This window comes from Solenopsis invicta, chromosome 6 (genome assembly GCF_016802725.1).
Source record: "Solenopsis invicta isolate M01_SB chromosome 6, UNIL_Sinv_3.0, whole genome shotgun sequence".
NCBI classification, from domain to species: domain Eukaryota; kingdom Metazoa; phylum Arthropoda; class Insecta; order Hymenoptera; family Formicidae; genus Solenopsis; species Solenopsis invicta.
This window is the reverse complement of record NC_052669.1, coordinates 16,674,427-16,688,357: the sequence shown is the minus strand read 5'-3', so window position 1 is coordinate 16,688,357 and position 13,931 is coordinate 16,674,427. Positions and strand designations below refer to the sequence as shown.

At 34.7% G+C, this 13,931-nt stretch overlaps 1 protein-coding gene across 5 annotated transcripts in view; it reads left to right on the top strand.

The window, feature by feature from the left end:
- LOC113004714 (titin) overlaps positions 1 to 13,931 on the top strand; it is a 186,040-nt gene that overhangs the window by 161,717 nt on the left and 10,392 nt on the right. For all 5 annotated transcript variants that reach the window (XM_039450989.1, XM_039450987.1, XM_039450988.1 and 2 more), the window contains 3 exons: positions 12,069 to 12,366; positions 13,456 to 13,597; positions 13,673 to 13,872. In XM_039450989.1, coding sequence (XP_039306923.1) covers positions 12,069 to 12,366; positions 13,456 to 13,597; positions 13,673 to 13,872 — 640 coding nt within the window. The remainder of the gene's footprint in view (positions 1 to 12,068; positions 12,367 to 13,455; positions 13,598 to 13,672; positions 13,873 to 13,931) is intronic.

Here is a 13,931-nt window from a genome sequence, read left to right as displayed (position 1 = left end):
TAACTTTCATTTAAAATATTTTTTTTATCTCTTATAGTTTCGACGGTATACGCTTTGAAAGAAAAAAACCAATTTTCTTCAAAGGGATGTTTCATAAAGTGCGTATGGGCACGTATAAAAAAATACGTGTTTTTTCCTGTACTACAACGTATTAAAAGCTCGTTTTAATCTGAGGCGAACACTTCCCTTAGTTTTTTTGTGAGAAGAAAAGTCTTTTACCATTTTTCAAAATTTACAATGGTTATCAATAAAAAATTAGTAAAGTCGGTGAATGAGCGCGTATTCTCCCTACTCACGGCGTGAAGGGACCGCTTAGCGGTCGCCTAGCTAAGTGCTGACGGCGGGGCAAAGAAACAAGGGAGCAAGCGGCTCAGAACGGGAATCTTACGCCGCTGCTGGCCGGTTACCTTCTCACCGCGCCGCCAAGTTATAGCCCGGCTTTTCCCTCGACTGATATTGGCCGGGAACGATGCATTTCCGGGGGTGCACGTCTATGAGGTATTCCACCATCTCGTCTTCTGGGATAGACTTTTGGTTGGCCAGTATGACTTTTTCATGGACGTATTGATGGAAGGTTTCGCTTGATCTCTACACACGCTTCTCGAACTGCTTGCGCAATTTTATTCTGCTGGAACGATGATCGTACGAAACTTCTCGCGAAGTTTTTCCAGAAGATCATTGAGAAGTAACTCAATATGCTCGGTTTTTGACCGAAACCACTCTGCAGCTTTTCTTTTTAAACGCATGCCGGTTAAAATCTTGACATAGTCGTCAGATGGACAATACGTTTTCTTCAGCATCTTAAGTTGTAACTCCCAATTTTCATAATTACCAGTGCTGCCGTTAAAGTGACTTAATAAATCCACTATTGCTGAGATGCATGCTTTTGCGATATCGCGGAAAACGTTCTCTCTTTCTGCCATTTGTCTTCGATGCGGGCGCTGCTGTACTTCTCTTAATAATTCCATCTGCCCAGGAAGAAATGATAGGTCAAATCGACGTCAATTTGATGTCGATGGCGTCTAAAACGTTTCCAAGTCGAGACATCGACGTTTTCAAAATCAAATTGATATCGATGTTTTCCAACAATTCGACGTCGATGCGATCGACGTCAATTTAACGTCGATCATCGACGTCAATCAGACATCAATAACATTTACAATCTTTGATAGATTTAGTTAAATAATGTCGATAAAAGAATTTAAGTTTAATAAAATTTAAAAATTGAATAAAAAAATAAATTCATTAAAAATTGCATTAAAAGAGATTAAATTAAGTTAAAAGGTAATTTTTAAAAGTATTATTTGTATTGTTTTAAATAAAAATGTAATTTTTTAAAATTATTCTAAATAACCAAACAATAAGAAAACATATATGAACATATCTTATATATGTATAATTATATACAGGGTGATTCAAAATAACTTATTGGTCCCGAAGCTGGCATATTCGTAATTGAATTCTAAGACGATTTTTCCTTTTGCAAAAATTTGTCCGGAGCTTAGTTTTCAAGTTACAATAAGAATTAGTTAGCGTATGACGGGTCAGGTACAAGTGGTAGACAGGGGCGGCGCGACTCATTGTTACACGTGGGTGTTTCCGTGGGGCACCTCCTGCGCTCAAATGACTGACAAAAGTACATGGACAGCACATTCCTATTTAAACTTTCTCTCTCTCTCTCTCTCTCTCTCTCTTTCTCTTTCTCTTTCTCTCTCTCTATCACTTTAATTATGCTACATTTAACTTGTCAAATTTCGATCTGTCATCCGGCCGTCAAATATCGGGATAACCGTGAAATCTTCAAGTAAGTTTACATTATTATAATAAATGTACGCCCGCGAATAATAAAAATTAATGCAAATTAGATTATTTAAATGTGCACTTGCAAGTTAAAAGTAGCACTTTTAAAACGCACAAAAAGGGATAGAAAGAAGAGAGAGAGAGAGGGAGAGACGGGGGGAGCTTTGAACAAGTTTAAGCACGTTTACTTACGCACACGGCGATCAGCTTATTGTTTCCACGATGCGACAGTTCAATTTAAATTTGTCCTTTATCCAGATCTATCCCTCGAAGTTGTTTCATAGTTCACCACATTTACACTATTTACTCTGCATTTGATTGATAAACGCGGAACTACGCGACGAACCGATCGATCGACTTTATTAATTACTATTAATCACTACTGTAAACACTACAATCATTTGATGCGTTAAAATTACTCGAAGAAACACATATTTACGTTACAATCACACAACACGTGTTCACTCGATGATATGAAGCAGTCGAATGAATGTTATTGGTTATGTCGTTATAAGAGTGTCGAATGATTGGTTAAAGCCATAAGTCAAAACGCGGTAATTCAAAATGAAAATATTGATTAATACGATTTACATCGATATAATTTATTAGAAAAATGTGGCAAATGCATGTTTATTATTACTTGTTAAAAATTGTAAGTCACTTTATCAAGATAATTATTTAGAATATTTATTATAAAAAAAAACTTCAAGTATATAATTCTTGAAATCTTCTTGCAGCAACGGATAATCTGCCCTTTTCAGGGCAACCAAATATTTTATTTTGAGGAATATTTTCACAGTTTTCGCAAATATTCAAAAATAAGAAATAAAAAAAGAATGTTTAGAAAAAATTGATTTTGATAAAATTATTTCTTGAATATTTAGAATGAATAATAATTATCTTGATAAAGTCATTATCATACAATTTTTAACAAATATTGATAAACATGCATTTGCAACATTTTTCTAATAAATTGTATTGATGTAAATTGTATTAACCAATATTTTCATTTTAAATTGCCGCGTTTTGACTTATGGCTTTAACCAATCGTTCGACACTCTTATAACAACATAACCAATAACATCCAGTCGACTGCTTCATATCGTCGAGTGAATACGTATTGTGTGGTCGTAACGTAAACACGTGTTTCTTCGAGTAATTTTAACGCATCGAATGATTGTAGTGATTAGAGTAATTAATGAAGTTGATCGATCGGTCGCGTAGTTCCGCGTTTATCGATCAAGTGCAGAGTAAATAGTGTAAATGTGGCAAAATATGAAACAACTTCGAGGGATAGATATGGATAAAGGACAAATTTAAATTGAACTGTCGCATCGTGGAAACAATAAGCTGATTGCCGTGTGCGTGAGTGAACGTGCTTAAATTTGTTTAAAGCCCCCTTTTTCCCCGTCTCTCTCTCTCTCTCTCTCCTTTCTTTTTTGTGCGTTTTAAAAGTGCTACTTTTAACTTGCAAGTGCACATTTAAGTAATCTAATTTGCATTAAATTTTATTATTCTCGGGCGTACATTTATTATAATAATGTAAACTTACTTGAAGATTTTACGGTCATCCCGATATTTGACGGCCGGATGACAGATCGAAATTTGACAAGTTAAATGTAGCATAATTAAAGTGATAGAGAGAGAGAAAGAGAAAGAGAAAGAGAGAGAGAGAGAGAGAGAGAGAAAGTTTAAATAGGAATGTGCTGTCCATGTACTTTTGTCAGTCATTTGAGCACAGGAGGTGCCCCACGGAAACACCCGCGTGTAACAGTGAGTCGCGCCGCCCCTGTCTGCCACTTGTATCTGACCCGTCATACGCTAACTAATTCTTATTGTAACTTGAAAACTAAGCTCCGGACAAATTTTTGCAAAAGGAAAAATCGTCTCAGAATTCGATTACGAATATGCCAGCTTTGGAACCAATAGGTTATTTTGAATCACCCTGTATATTTTTACATAAAAATTTTTTACCGGTAATTGAAATTTAAAATTTAATTATGTATAAAACAAATAATTATATTATTATTATATTTAATTATTTGTATAGAAAAACTTATTCACATAGTAACATGTTTTAAATTATTTAGATGTTTAGCTTTCCGTTATTGGGTGCATAGAAAAAAGGGACGCTGCAAAACTATAATAAAATGATAATGGAATCAATGTCAAATTGACATCAAATTGACATCAATTTAATATCGAAATCATTTCGATATTGATTCGATAGGTCATTTCTTGTTATATAATAATACCGATAAATATTGTAAGTTTAATAAAATTTAAAAATTGAATAAAAGATAAAATAATTAAAAATTGCATTAAAAAATTAAATTTTGTCAAATTAAAAGTTAATGTTTAAAAGTACTATTTGTATTGTTTTAAATAAGAATGTAATGTAATCTATTTGACACTTATATGTCAACATCTACACTAGCTATATTAATTTTTCAAAATCTGTAGATATATATATTATATTATATATTATATTTTGTTTTTCTAATTATTATTAGATTTTATTTTTCTAATTTTATAAATTGTTTAAGTGTAATGCATAATATAAAATTTTTTTTTAATTTTAAGTTGCATTAAGAATCTTAAATACTTGCAACGACTACATTTAGGAATACTGACATTAGTAAAGAGAAATGATACGCTGAGAATTCATGCGTGCTATTTTTAAATGAAAAGCTATTTTGATAAAATAACATTGTAAATCATTTTAACTAATTTGTAAAATTGTTTGAAAACTATTTTTTTTCCTTGACAGTTATTTATTAACTATTAAAAAAAGCATAGCCTTTGGACAATTTTACAAATTTGTTAATGTGATTTAAAGTGCCGGCATCAAAATATCTCTTTATTTAAAAATGGCACACAAGAATTGTCAGCGTCTTACATCACATTTGATTTAATCATAATTTATGAAATCCTGTAATTTCGGATTGAAATGATAGATTTAATAAGTGAGTGCTGGCACCACCGCTAGGTGGCCACGTTGCGGTGGATCTTCTCGTAAGTCGAATGCGGCCACAGGCTTTATATCTAAGCACTACCGGCGGCCGACTCCCCAGCTCATACTTCAGTAAAACTTTTAGAAGCTGATTATAGTAACTTCGAGACAAATACTCGCTCGTTTTCTTTATACGTGATGTGTGTGTGGAATACTGTACAACATAAAATTTTATATTTTTACATGTAAATAACAATTTGTATTGTTATTTAATCTTGTACATGAATTAAATATTTAATTCAAATTTAATCTTTTTTAAATCCTTTTTAACAAAAATGAAACAAGAAATACTTTTTTTGTAAATTAAACGTTTATTACGTTTACATTAATGCATACTGTTTTAATAAATCTATCTGGGTTTCGATCTTATTTTTAATCGATCTTAATACCGTATTTTTGGTTCAAAAAACCGATCGATTCAAATTACTTTTTTATAAATCTGTTTTATTCGCACATTTTGGGCATATTGTATTTTTTAATCAAATGTTTTAAGGCAATGCTGGACTGACGGTGAAACTCACTCGACGTCGGTACTTCAGATTTTTCTTCTACGAACTGTGAATCGCGCGTGAGGCAAAGAGTAAGGGGAATAGGCTAGCGCTCTTTGTCAAACGCACTCATCTTTCCTTGTTCTTTTGACTTTTAGCTCCTCTAATGCAACATCGAAGAACTAAACTAATGCTCTGTCTCACTCAGTCTCACTCTTCACCGATTCTCACATCGATTCTGCACGCACACATAAACACGATATTTTTGATTGGAAATATCTTTTATACTAAAGCTTCTAGGATCGTTTTGAAAGTACACTAACAATCTTACGTGTAATTCACAGTACGCTGGATGGTTATTTTGTAGGTACAAAGTCTAGAACTTTTATACGCAATATATTATGTCACGAGACTACTACAGAAGCACATAGTTTTGCAACTTTTTTCCGTTTTTTGTGTCAAATTGTAGCCAGCGTATTATGTTTTAACAATACTTTAATTGTAGAGAAGGATTTATCATTCTGTGAATTCAATAAAAAGTTTACTGAAATTAAAAGTAATAGTGTTTAGTCGGTATCTCCAGCATTGCCTTAAGGCTCCTGACTCCTCAATCAAGAACTCCGCGTTGATGGTAGCGACATTCCGTTGCGGACAAAATTAGAACTAATGCATGTTAAACGTGACAGATTGACGATGAGATGTTATCGTGCATGTCATTTTGTTATTATGTGTTTCATTGTGAAAATATAATTTGTCTCGTATTTACCAAATTCGTAAAAATGGACCGCGAGTAAAGTTTCTTTGAATTTTATAAATAAAAGTACATTTTTCACTTCATTCAATAGCTATCCGTGTGTTTTTCTGTCTAAATAGGCGTCATTTTACGTGCTTTCTACGACTATTTACTGACTGCTAGGTGAAAAAAGGATAGTCGTGACCGATATTTAGAAGTGTTTTAAAGGGCTTATAGGGCTGGTGTTTATAAGGCTGGTGTACCCAGCCTAAATCCCGACTGTTTCCGGCGTCTGGGCTCGGGACGGACCACGGAATCGGGCTGAGCATGCACCGCGGTCCGTCCTAACCCTGACAAATCTCCACCCGAGAGCAACGACTCTCTGCCAGAAATTAGCAGCCGACCAACGACGAGTCAGTCAGCTGTCGTAACCGGGATGCGAGTTCGTGACGCCTCGAGCTTCTCAGTCCTCCGCGTCCCGCATCCCCAGCTCCAGGTGGGTCGTCTGGGCAAATACCCCGACGCCGATGCCATAAGGGGCATATTTCCTATCTCCAAGAAGAGAGGGCAGAAGGGGGAAAAACCCCCTGGTTCCTTTTGTAGAAAAGCCTGAGGAAATGCTTCTCTGCCCAACCACCCCCCCTAAACAACAAGGGAAGAGTGTCACGTAAGACGCTCGCCATTAATTTTACTCGGCCACCGGAGCGTTCCGGTCTTGCTCGCTCGGGAAGAGGGGAGGGAGAGAGAGAGAAAGACATTCCCCTTCCTTCCTATTCCTGTTGTCTTAGGTATCTCCGCCGTCTGCCCCTTCCTCTTTTCCTCCTGCACGGAACCGCTCCCAGTTCCTCCTCGCGTCGTCGCTCCTCCTTATTACGCAACATAACTGTCTTGTAGAAAGAGGTCACGGCCGCGCACCCTTCGAGACTGTTGATCATTTCTCTCATTACCGCGGGGAGGGACAGGTCACCCCCTATCATCGCCGTGAGAGTCCGGCGCTTTTCCAAACCGGGTATACCTCAAGCGTGTGTTGCAGCACCGTGTCCCTTCCCTTGGAGCAGTGGTGGCATATAGTGTCCACCTCCTTCTGCGTCAACTCGTACTCTTCAAACCTGTGTCCGGAGAGCTCTTGCGTTATTATAACCTAATTTATATTATAATAATTAAAATAATTCCTCCTTGTTCAATTTAACGTTTAGGAACTCATTCTCATTTAGGTCTTTGTCCGTACATCATTCTTCACTCAAGCTCTTGCTTTCACCGGTTTTACGAATCTGGTCTATATATCTGTCTTAAATGTGACCATCTTCTACTACAATCATATTCATATAATGTAATTTTCTAATACGGCAAATAATTTTTCCGAAACGTTATTTAATCTTATTATGTTTCTATACTTTCGACATTGAACTCTCTCTCCCCTCACAAAAGATCTATATATTTTATAATTTAGGTGAAGTTCCAAAAAGGTGAACCTTCCGATTTAGTTGCAAATTGGTATACTACTGTATTTGATGCGCTGAATTACGAATATGATAATAAAAACCACTAATAAGGTCATCTTTAAGATAAAAAATTTAAAAAACTTGAAAAATGTTGGTTTTTTAATATTATTATGATAATTATTAATTTAACAAAAAAATGTTTCAAATAAAAATTATAGCTTTTGAAGTAATACATCAATATATATTTTTTGAATAAAACCAATAGTTTTCGAAAAAAACGAGATAATATGAAAGATACTGTTCCGTCATTGTTCTACGGTCCACTCTTTTACACCCCCCCTGTGTATGCGTGCGTGCGTGTGTGTTGTGTGAATATACAGGGTGCGAGAAAAGTTCCGGGACGGCGAAATATCTCGAAAACTAAGCATTTTAGGAAAAAGTGTTTCAGACAAAAGTTGTAGGGTTTAAAAAGATCTATTTACTGATCTTATCAGTTTGACCTTGGATGGCGTCGCCAAGGTCAGATCGAAATTACATTAACTTTTTTAAATGGAACACCTAACTTTTTATTGCATATTCTTGTAGCTTATCTCGAGACCTTTCCAAAACATTACAAGAAAGTTTATTTTCGTTGAGTACTTTCCGAGTTGTGAGGCTTGAAAGCTACAGTGTACTGTAGTGTGGGTCCAGCCAGTTAAGGCAAGTGTGGCGTGTGTCCGGCCAGTTAAGGCAAGTGTGGCGTGTGTCCGGCCAGTTAAGGCAAGTGTGGCGTGTGTCCGGCCAGTTAAGGCAAGAGTGGCTGGACCCACACTACAGTACACTGTAGCTTTCAAGCCTCACAACTCGGAAAGTACTCAACGAAAATAAACTTTCTTGTAATGTTTTGGAAAGGTCTCGAAATAAGCTACAAGAATATGCAATAAAAAGTTAGGTGTTCCATTTAAAAAAGTTAATGTAATTTCGATCTGACCTTGGCGACGCCATCCAAGGTCAAACTGATAAGATCAGTAAATAGATCTTTTTAAACCCTACAACTTTTGTCTGAAACACTTTTTCCTAAAATGCTTAGTTTTCGAGATATTTCTCCGTCCCGGAACTTTTCTCGCACCCTGTATGTGTAGTTATTACACGTGTGTGGACCCTACGACTCGTCATTTTCGCAGTATTTTTTTTATGTTTTTATTTTATTTTTTTACAGAATATATGTAATTAATATACAGAATATATATAATTAATATAACAGAACAAATATATGCTTTATTTCGCACATTTACGAGCATGCGCTATTTAAAAGTATGATTACACGTATACCGTTGCGATTACGAAAATTATGCATAGAAGCTTTATTGTAGACAATTTTAAGAGCTTTATTTTTTATTTGACATTTTTTTTAAGAAATCAATATTTTCCGAGTTATATGTAAAAGAATAAAAAAACCTATTTTTTACCTTATTTTTTTATCTTAAAGATGACCTTGCCGGTGATTTTTATTATCATATTCGTAATCAGCGCACCAAAATACAGTAGTATACCAATTTGCAACCAAATTGGAGGGTTCACCTTTTCAGAACTTTATTCTATATATTGTACATTTTTTTGGTTTATCCGGTACACTTAACGTTTTTATACGTATCTTCTAAAAATGTATTGCATGGGGCAACGCCTGTGTATGTAGTGGAATGAGGTGTTATTCTGTATTACACTAGAAAATACCGTGTTTTCTAATGTTAAACCTTTATTCCTGAAGTCCGCAAATATCTTTCGTCAAGAACTTTTTAAAAGTCTAAACATATTGTTTCACTAAGCTGTTTGTAAACCTATGGTAAGAAGTTATAAATTTTGGTGTAATACTATTTTCTTTTAGAAATTGTAAAAATTCTGCAGCACGAAAATTACGACCGTTATCCATAATCATTATTCTCGGCAGGCCAAAATTAGTAAAAATTTTGTTGCACGCACAATCAATAATTGTAGATTTTGTTGTATTATTTTTTACTGTAGGTACGAACAAAAGGTTATTTTGAGTAGGCATCAACAAATATAGGGTGTTTCAAAAGTCAGGTCAACCGACTAGAAGATAAAAGAGAATGTTAAGTGGAACAAATAATGTAAATAAACTTTTTTGATATTCGCTATAGTTTAGTAAATATTGCACTTTATGCCTACAGAAAACATAAAACTCCTTCAATAATATTTTCCTCTGTGTGACGTATTACATAGTAGAATTTGTATGACCTTTCATAGCGTTTTCACATAACGACACAGCAAATATGAACAGAGTACGAATGCGACAAACAATTAGATCACAACATTATGCACTCAATGTAAACAATCTAAAAGATGTGCCCCTAAATATTCGCCAACAAATGTGGTATCAATTGGATGGTTCTCTACCGCATTTCACTCGCCCGACATGCCAAATGGTTACACCAGCACTTCCCAATCTGATGGATTGGAAGGGGAGGTCCCGTATCATAGCTAGCACGGTCCCCTGATTTAACGCCACTACATTTTTTTCTTTGGGGCTGCATGAAGGAAATGATTTATAGTTCCATGATAGAAGATAGAGACGATCTTATAAAAAAGAATTAATGCAGCTGCAACAGATATACGACAGCGCAGATTGTGTAATAATTTAAATCACGAAATTCAAATGTGCGCTGAATTATACTTGCATAATAGAGAGCAGCATTTTGAACACCTGCTTTAATGTAATATATTGTTTATTTTGTAGTTAAAATGTAACACAAATATTTTCTACATATTTATATAAAGTGCAATATTTACTAAACTATAGCAAATATGAAAAAAATTTATTTACATTATTTGTTACACTCAACATCCTCTTTCGTCTCCTAGTCGGTTGACCTGACCTTTTGAAACATCCTGTATAAAAAAATACACCCATAAATGGCCCCGCGTAATCTGCACATATCCGTTCGAAAGACTCTTCCCATTCGTGTTTTTTCGCCTCACGGTGGATCATTACGTATTTCACTGCAAACCTACAATTCCTAGTTAATTCTTCGATAGCTTTCGACAAAACAGCGTCTATGCCGTAAGGACTAGCGTCGGTCGTCAGGATCAATAGAACTTTAGGTCAAGATATGCGAACACAATCTCTCTCTTGAAATGTTTTCTTACAACTTGAAATAGCTGTTCAAAATCATTTATTCAAAATGAGTTTTTTTTTTAAATTTGTGCAAAGGTGCTAGAATTACACTTACAATTAGACGTTTAATAAAACAGTCATAATAATTTACCATGCTTAGAAAAGATCGTAATTTCGTAACATTTTTGGGCCTTGACAATTGCCTGTATCGTTTCGATAATCTTAGGTAATACATATTTATCTATTTTGTATTTGTAATGGTTAATATAATTCTAGAAAAACTCGTATTTGCTTTCATTGAGCCTGATGTTCGCTTTGGCAAGAAGTTGCAGTTCTCGCTCGAGTCTTTGCATATGTTCCTTATTATTCAAAACGGTAATCTTAATGTCATACAGGAAAACAGAAACTTTGAGTATTACCCCTAGGATTCCTTCAATTTCGTATTGCCATATCGCGGGCACCAAAGCGACGTCATATATATTAATTGTGTGCTACAATAAGCCTTTATGTATTCAACGTAAATAATTCGTGGTCCTCAAAAATTTTTAACTGTAAATAGATGTGCTTTAAAATCGATTTTAGAGAATTTTTCCTTACGTGTCATTAACGAGAATAATTTGTCGGTAGTGGATGCTCCTCTATCATAAGATTCTTATTGATTATAACATTGAAATCATCACAAATACGGATTTTATTATTACGCTTGAACATGGGCATTATCGGTGTAGCCCATCTGGATCTATTAACTTTTTCCAAAATGCTGGTTTGAACGAGTGATTGCAGTTTCTCTTGACTAACAGTAATAACTTAAAAGATATCGTACGTGCTTTTAAGAAATCTGGTAGTCCTAAGTAACATTTTCTTTCAACAATAAGTTAACTTATTGGTCTTTAATTTTTATTCAGCACGCATCTAAACTATTCCAATATTGCTATGATAATTGCGTAGTTTTATGTATTTAGGTCAGAAAAATAACTCGTCGGAAAGTACTTAAAATATATATTTTGTTAAGTATAAATAATTGTCGCGTGCCGGACAGTGTGCGTTTATCCGTCGTTAGAGGGGAAAAAGAAAGAGAGATAGAACACATGATCTTTATATAAAAACAAAGAAAATTGCCCTAACGTCTCACTAATGTACTCTCTTTGGAAAGTAACTAATTCTTAGAACAAATTTTTATTGGGCGCGAACAGAGAGAAACCTGAAAGCGGCCCGGCTATTTTGTGGAACCGTTAAAATTCCCGTACACTAACGCTGCTATATACAATTATTTTCAAATTTTGGTACTATATAGCACATCTATTTTACAACATTGCCGATAAAAATAGTTCAAGTTTATGCTAAAATTATATAGTAGAGGATAAAAAATACTCCCACAAAAAAAGTTAGGATGGCCTCTTTTTGGTGCGACTTGCAAAAACATAAACTATATAACATTTAATTATAATTATTGCAGAATAATATCGTTTTTCTTTTTAAGATGAATTCAATCCAAACTTCGAATCTCGTTTGGTAGTACCAGAAGAAGGCAAACTCTTTGACGAAAGGTACGACGTTCTTGAAGAATTAGGAAAGGGCCGATATGGTGTAGTCAGAAAAGTTATCGAACGATCGACAGGCATAAATTTTGCTGCTAAGTTTGTTAAAATAATTAAAACAAAAGTTCGCGAACAAGTTCGTGAAGAAATTGAAATTATGAACACACTAAGGCATCCTAAACTGCTGCTACTGGCTGCTGCCTACGAAAGTCCTCGTGAAACAGTGCTAATTATGGAATAGTAAGTACAACTAATATTATTCCTTACATTAATTGTTAAAATATTAAATTTCGCGATAATATTATATCAGCAAATACCGAATATAACATAGATATAATTTTAGATAACATACACATATGTTATATAGTATTATACCACCTTGATCAAAAAGTTCCCGGAATTACCACCAGGCGATGCTATAAGTCAGCTGATTTGAATTCTGTTTTTTTGGTTAGGTTACCATATCTATCATTGACATTTCCACCAAATTTTGTCGCCATAACTTGACATTTGTAAAAATTACACCGTTTTGAGCGGCTACATCTACCTCTGCGCGTGTTTTCGATTTTTTACAGTTTTAAAAATGGAGTTGAATTTGCAACAACAAATTTGTATTAAATTTTGCGTTAAAAATGGATTCAATGCGAAAACCTTGAAAATGTTGGAAAACTATTTCGGCCATGATACTCTAAAGAAAACAACCGTTTACAAGTGGCATGAACGCTTTAGAAGTGATCGTGAAAGAAAGCAAAAAAGGAAAGTGACGCTCATGGTTTTCATGGATTACAACATGGTATTGTACATCACAAATTTTTGCCAGGTCAGACAATTAATAAGGAGTATTATTTGGGCGTTATGAGACGTTTGCGTGGAGCAATTCGTCAAAAAAGAAAGGATTTGTGGGCAAACAACTCGTGGATTTTGCACTATGATAACGCACCGTCGCACAGTGCCATCATTATCCGTGAATTTTGAACCAAGAACGAAACGAATAGCCATCAAATTCCCTGCGATTTTTTTCTGTTCGATTGAGACAAAAAACCACTACAGGAAACGCGTTTTAACAGTCGAAAGAAGCTAAGGAAAAAATCGAAGACGGCTCTGATGGTTATTCCGACAATAGAGTTACATAAATGTTTCAAGAGTTGGATCAAGCGCTGGCATAAGTGCGTTGCAGTCGATGAGGCGTACTTTGAAGGGGACAATATCACTTTTGATGAATAAACTTGTATTTTGAATTTTCTGAATGAATTCCGGGAACTTTTTGATCAAGGTGGTATTTATGTAATATTTGGTGTTTGTTAACATAATATTAAAATTCTTTTTTAGTATTTCAGGTGGAGAATTATTCGAGAGAGTAGTAGCCGACGATTTTACTTTAACTGAAAGGGATAGTATTCTATTTATGAGGCAAATATGCCAGGGAGTCGAATATATGCATCAAAATAAAATCGTACATCTGGATTTGAAAGTACATTTTTCAGAGATAAAAGTTAATTGACAGTTTGATACGAGAGTTAAATAATATTTTTGTTTTATCTCACAGCCGGAAAATATAATGTGCCATACACGAACTTCTCATCGGATTAAACTGATTGATTTTGGATTAGCTCGAATTTTAAAGTCTGATACACCGGTCAGAGTACTTTTTGGCACACCCGAATTTATTCCACCGGAAATTATAAATTACGAACCCATCGGCACTGAGTCAGATATGTGGAGCATTGGTGTAATTTGTTACGTTCTGTAAGTGTTAATTATTTTCAAGCAATTATTTTAAATAATATATCTAATTAATTAATTGA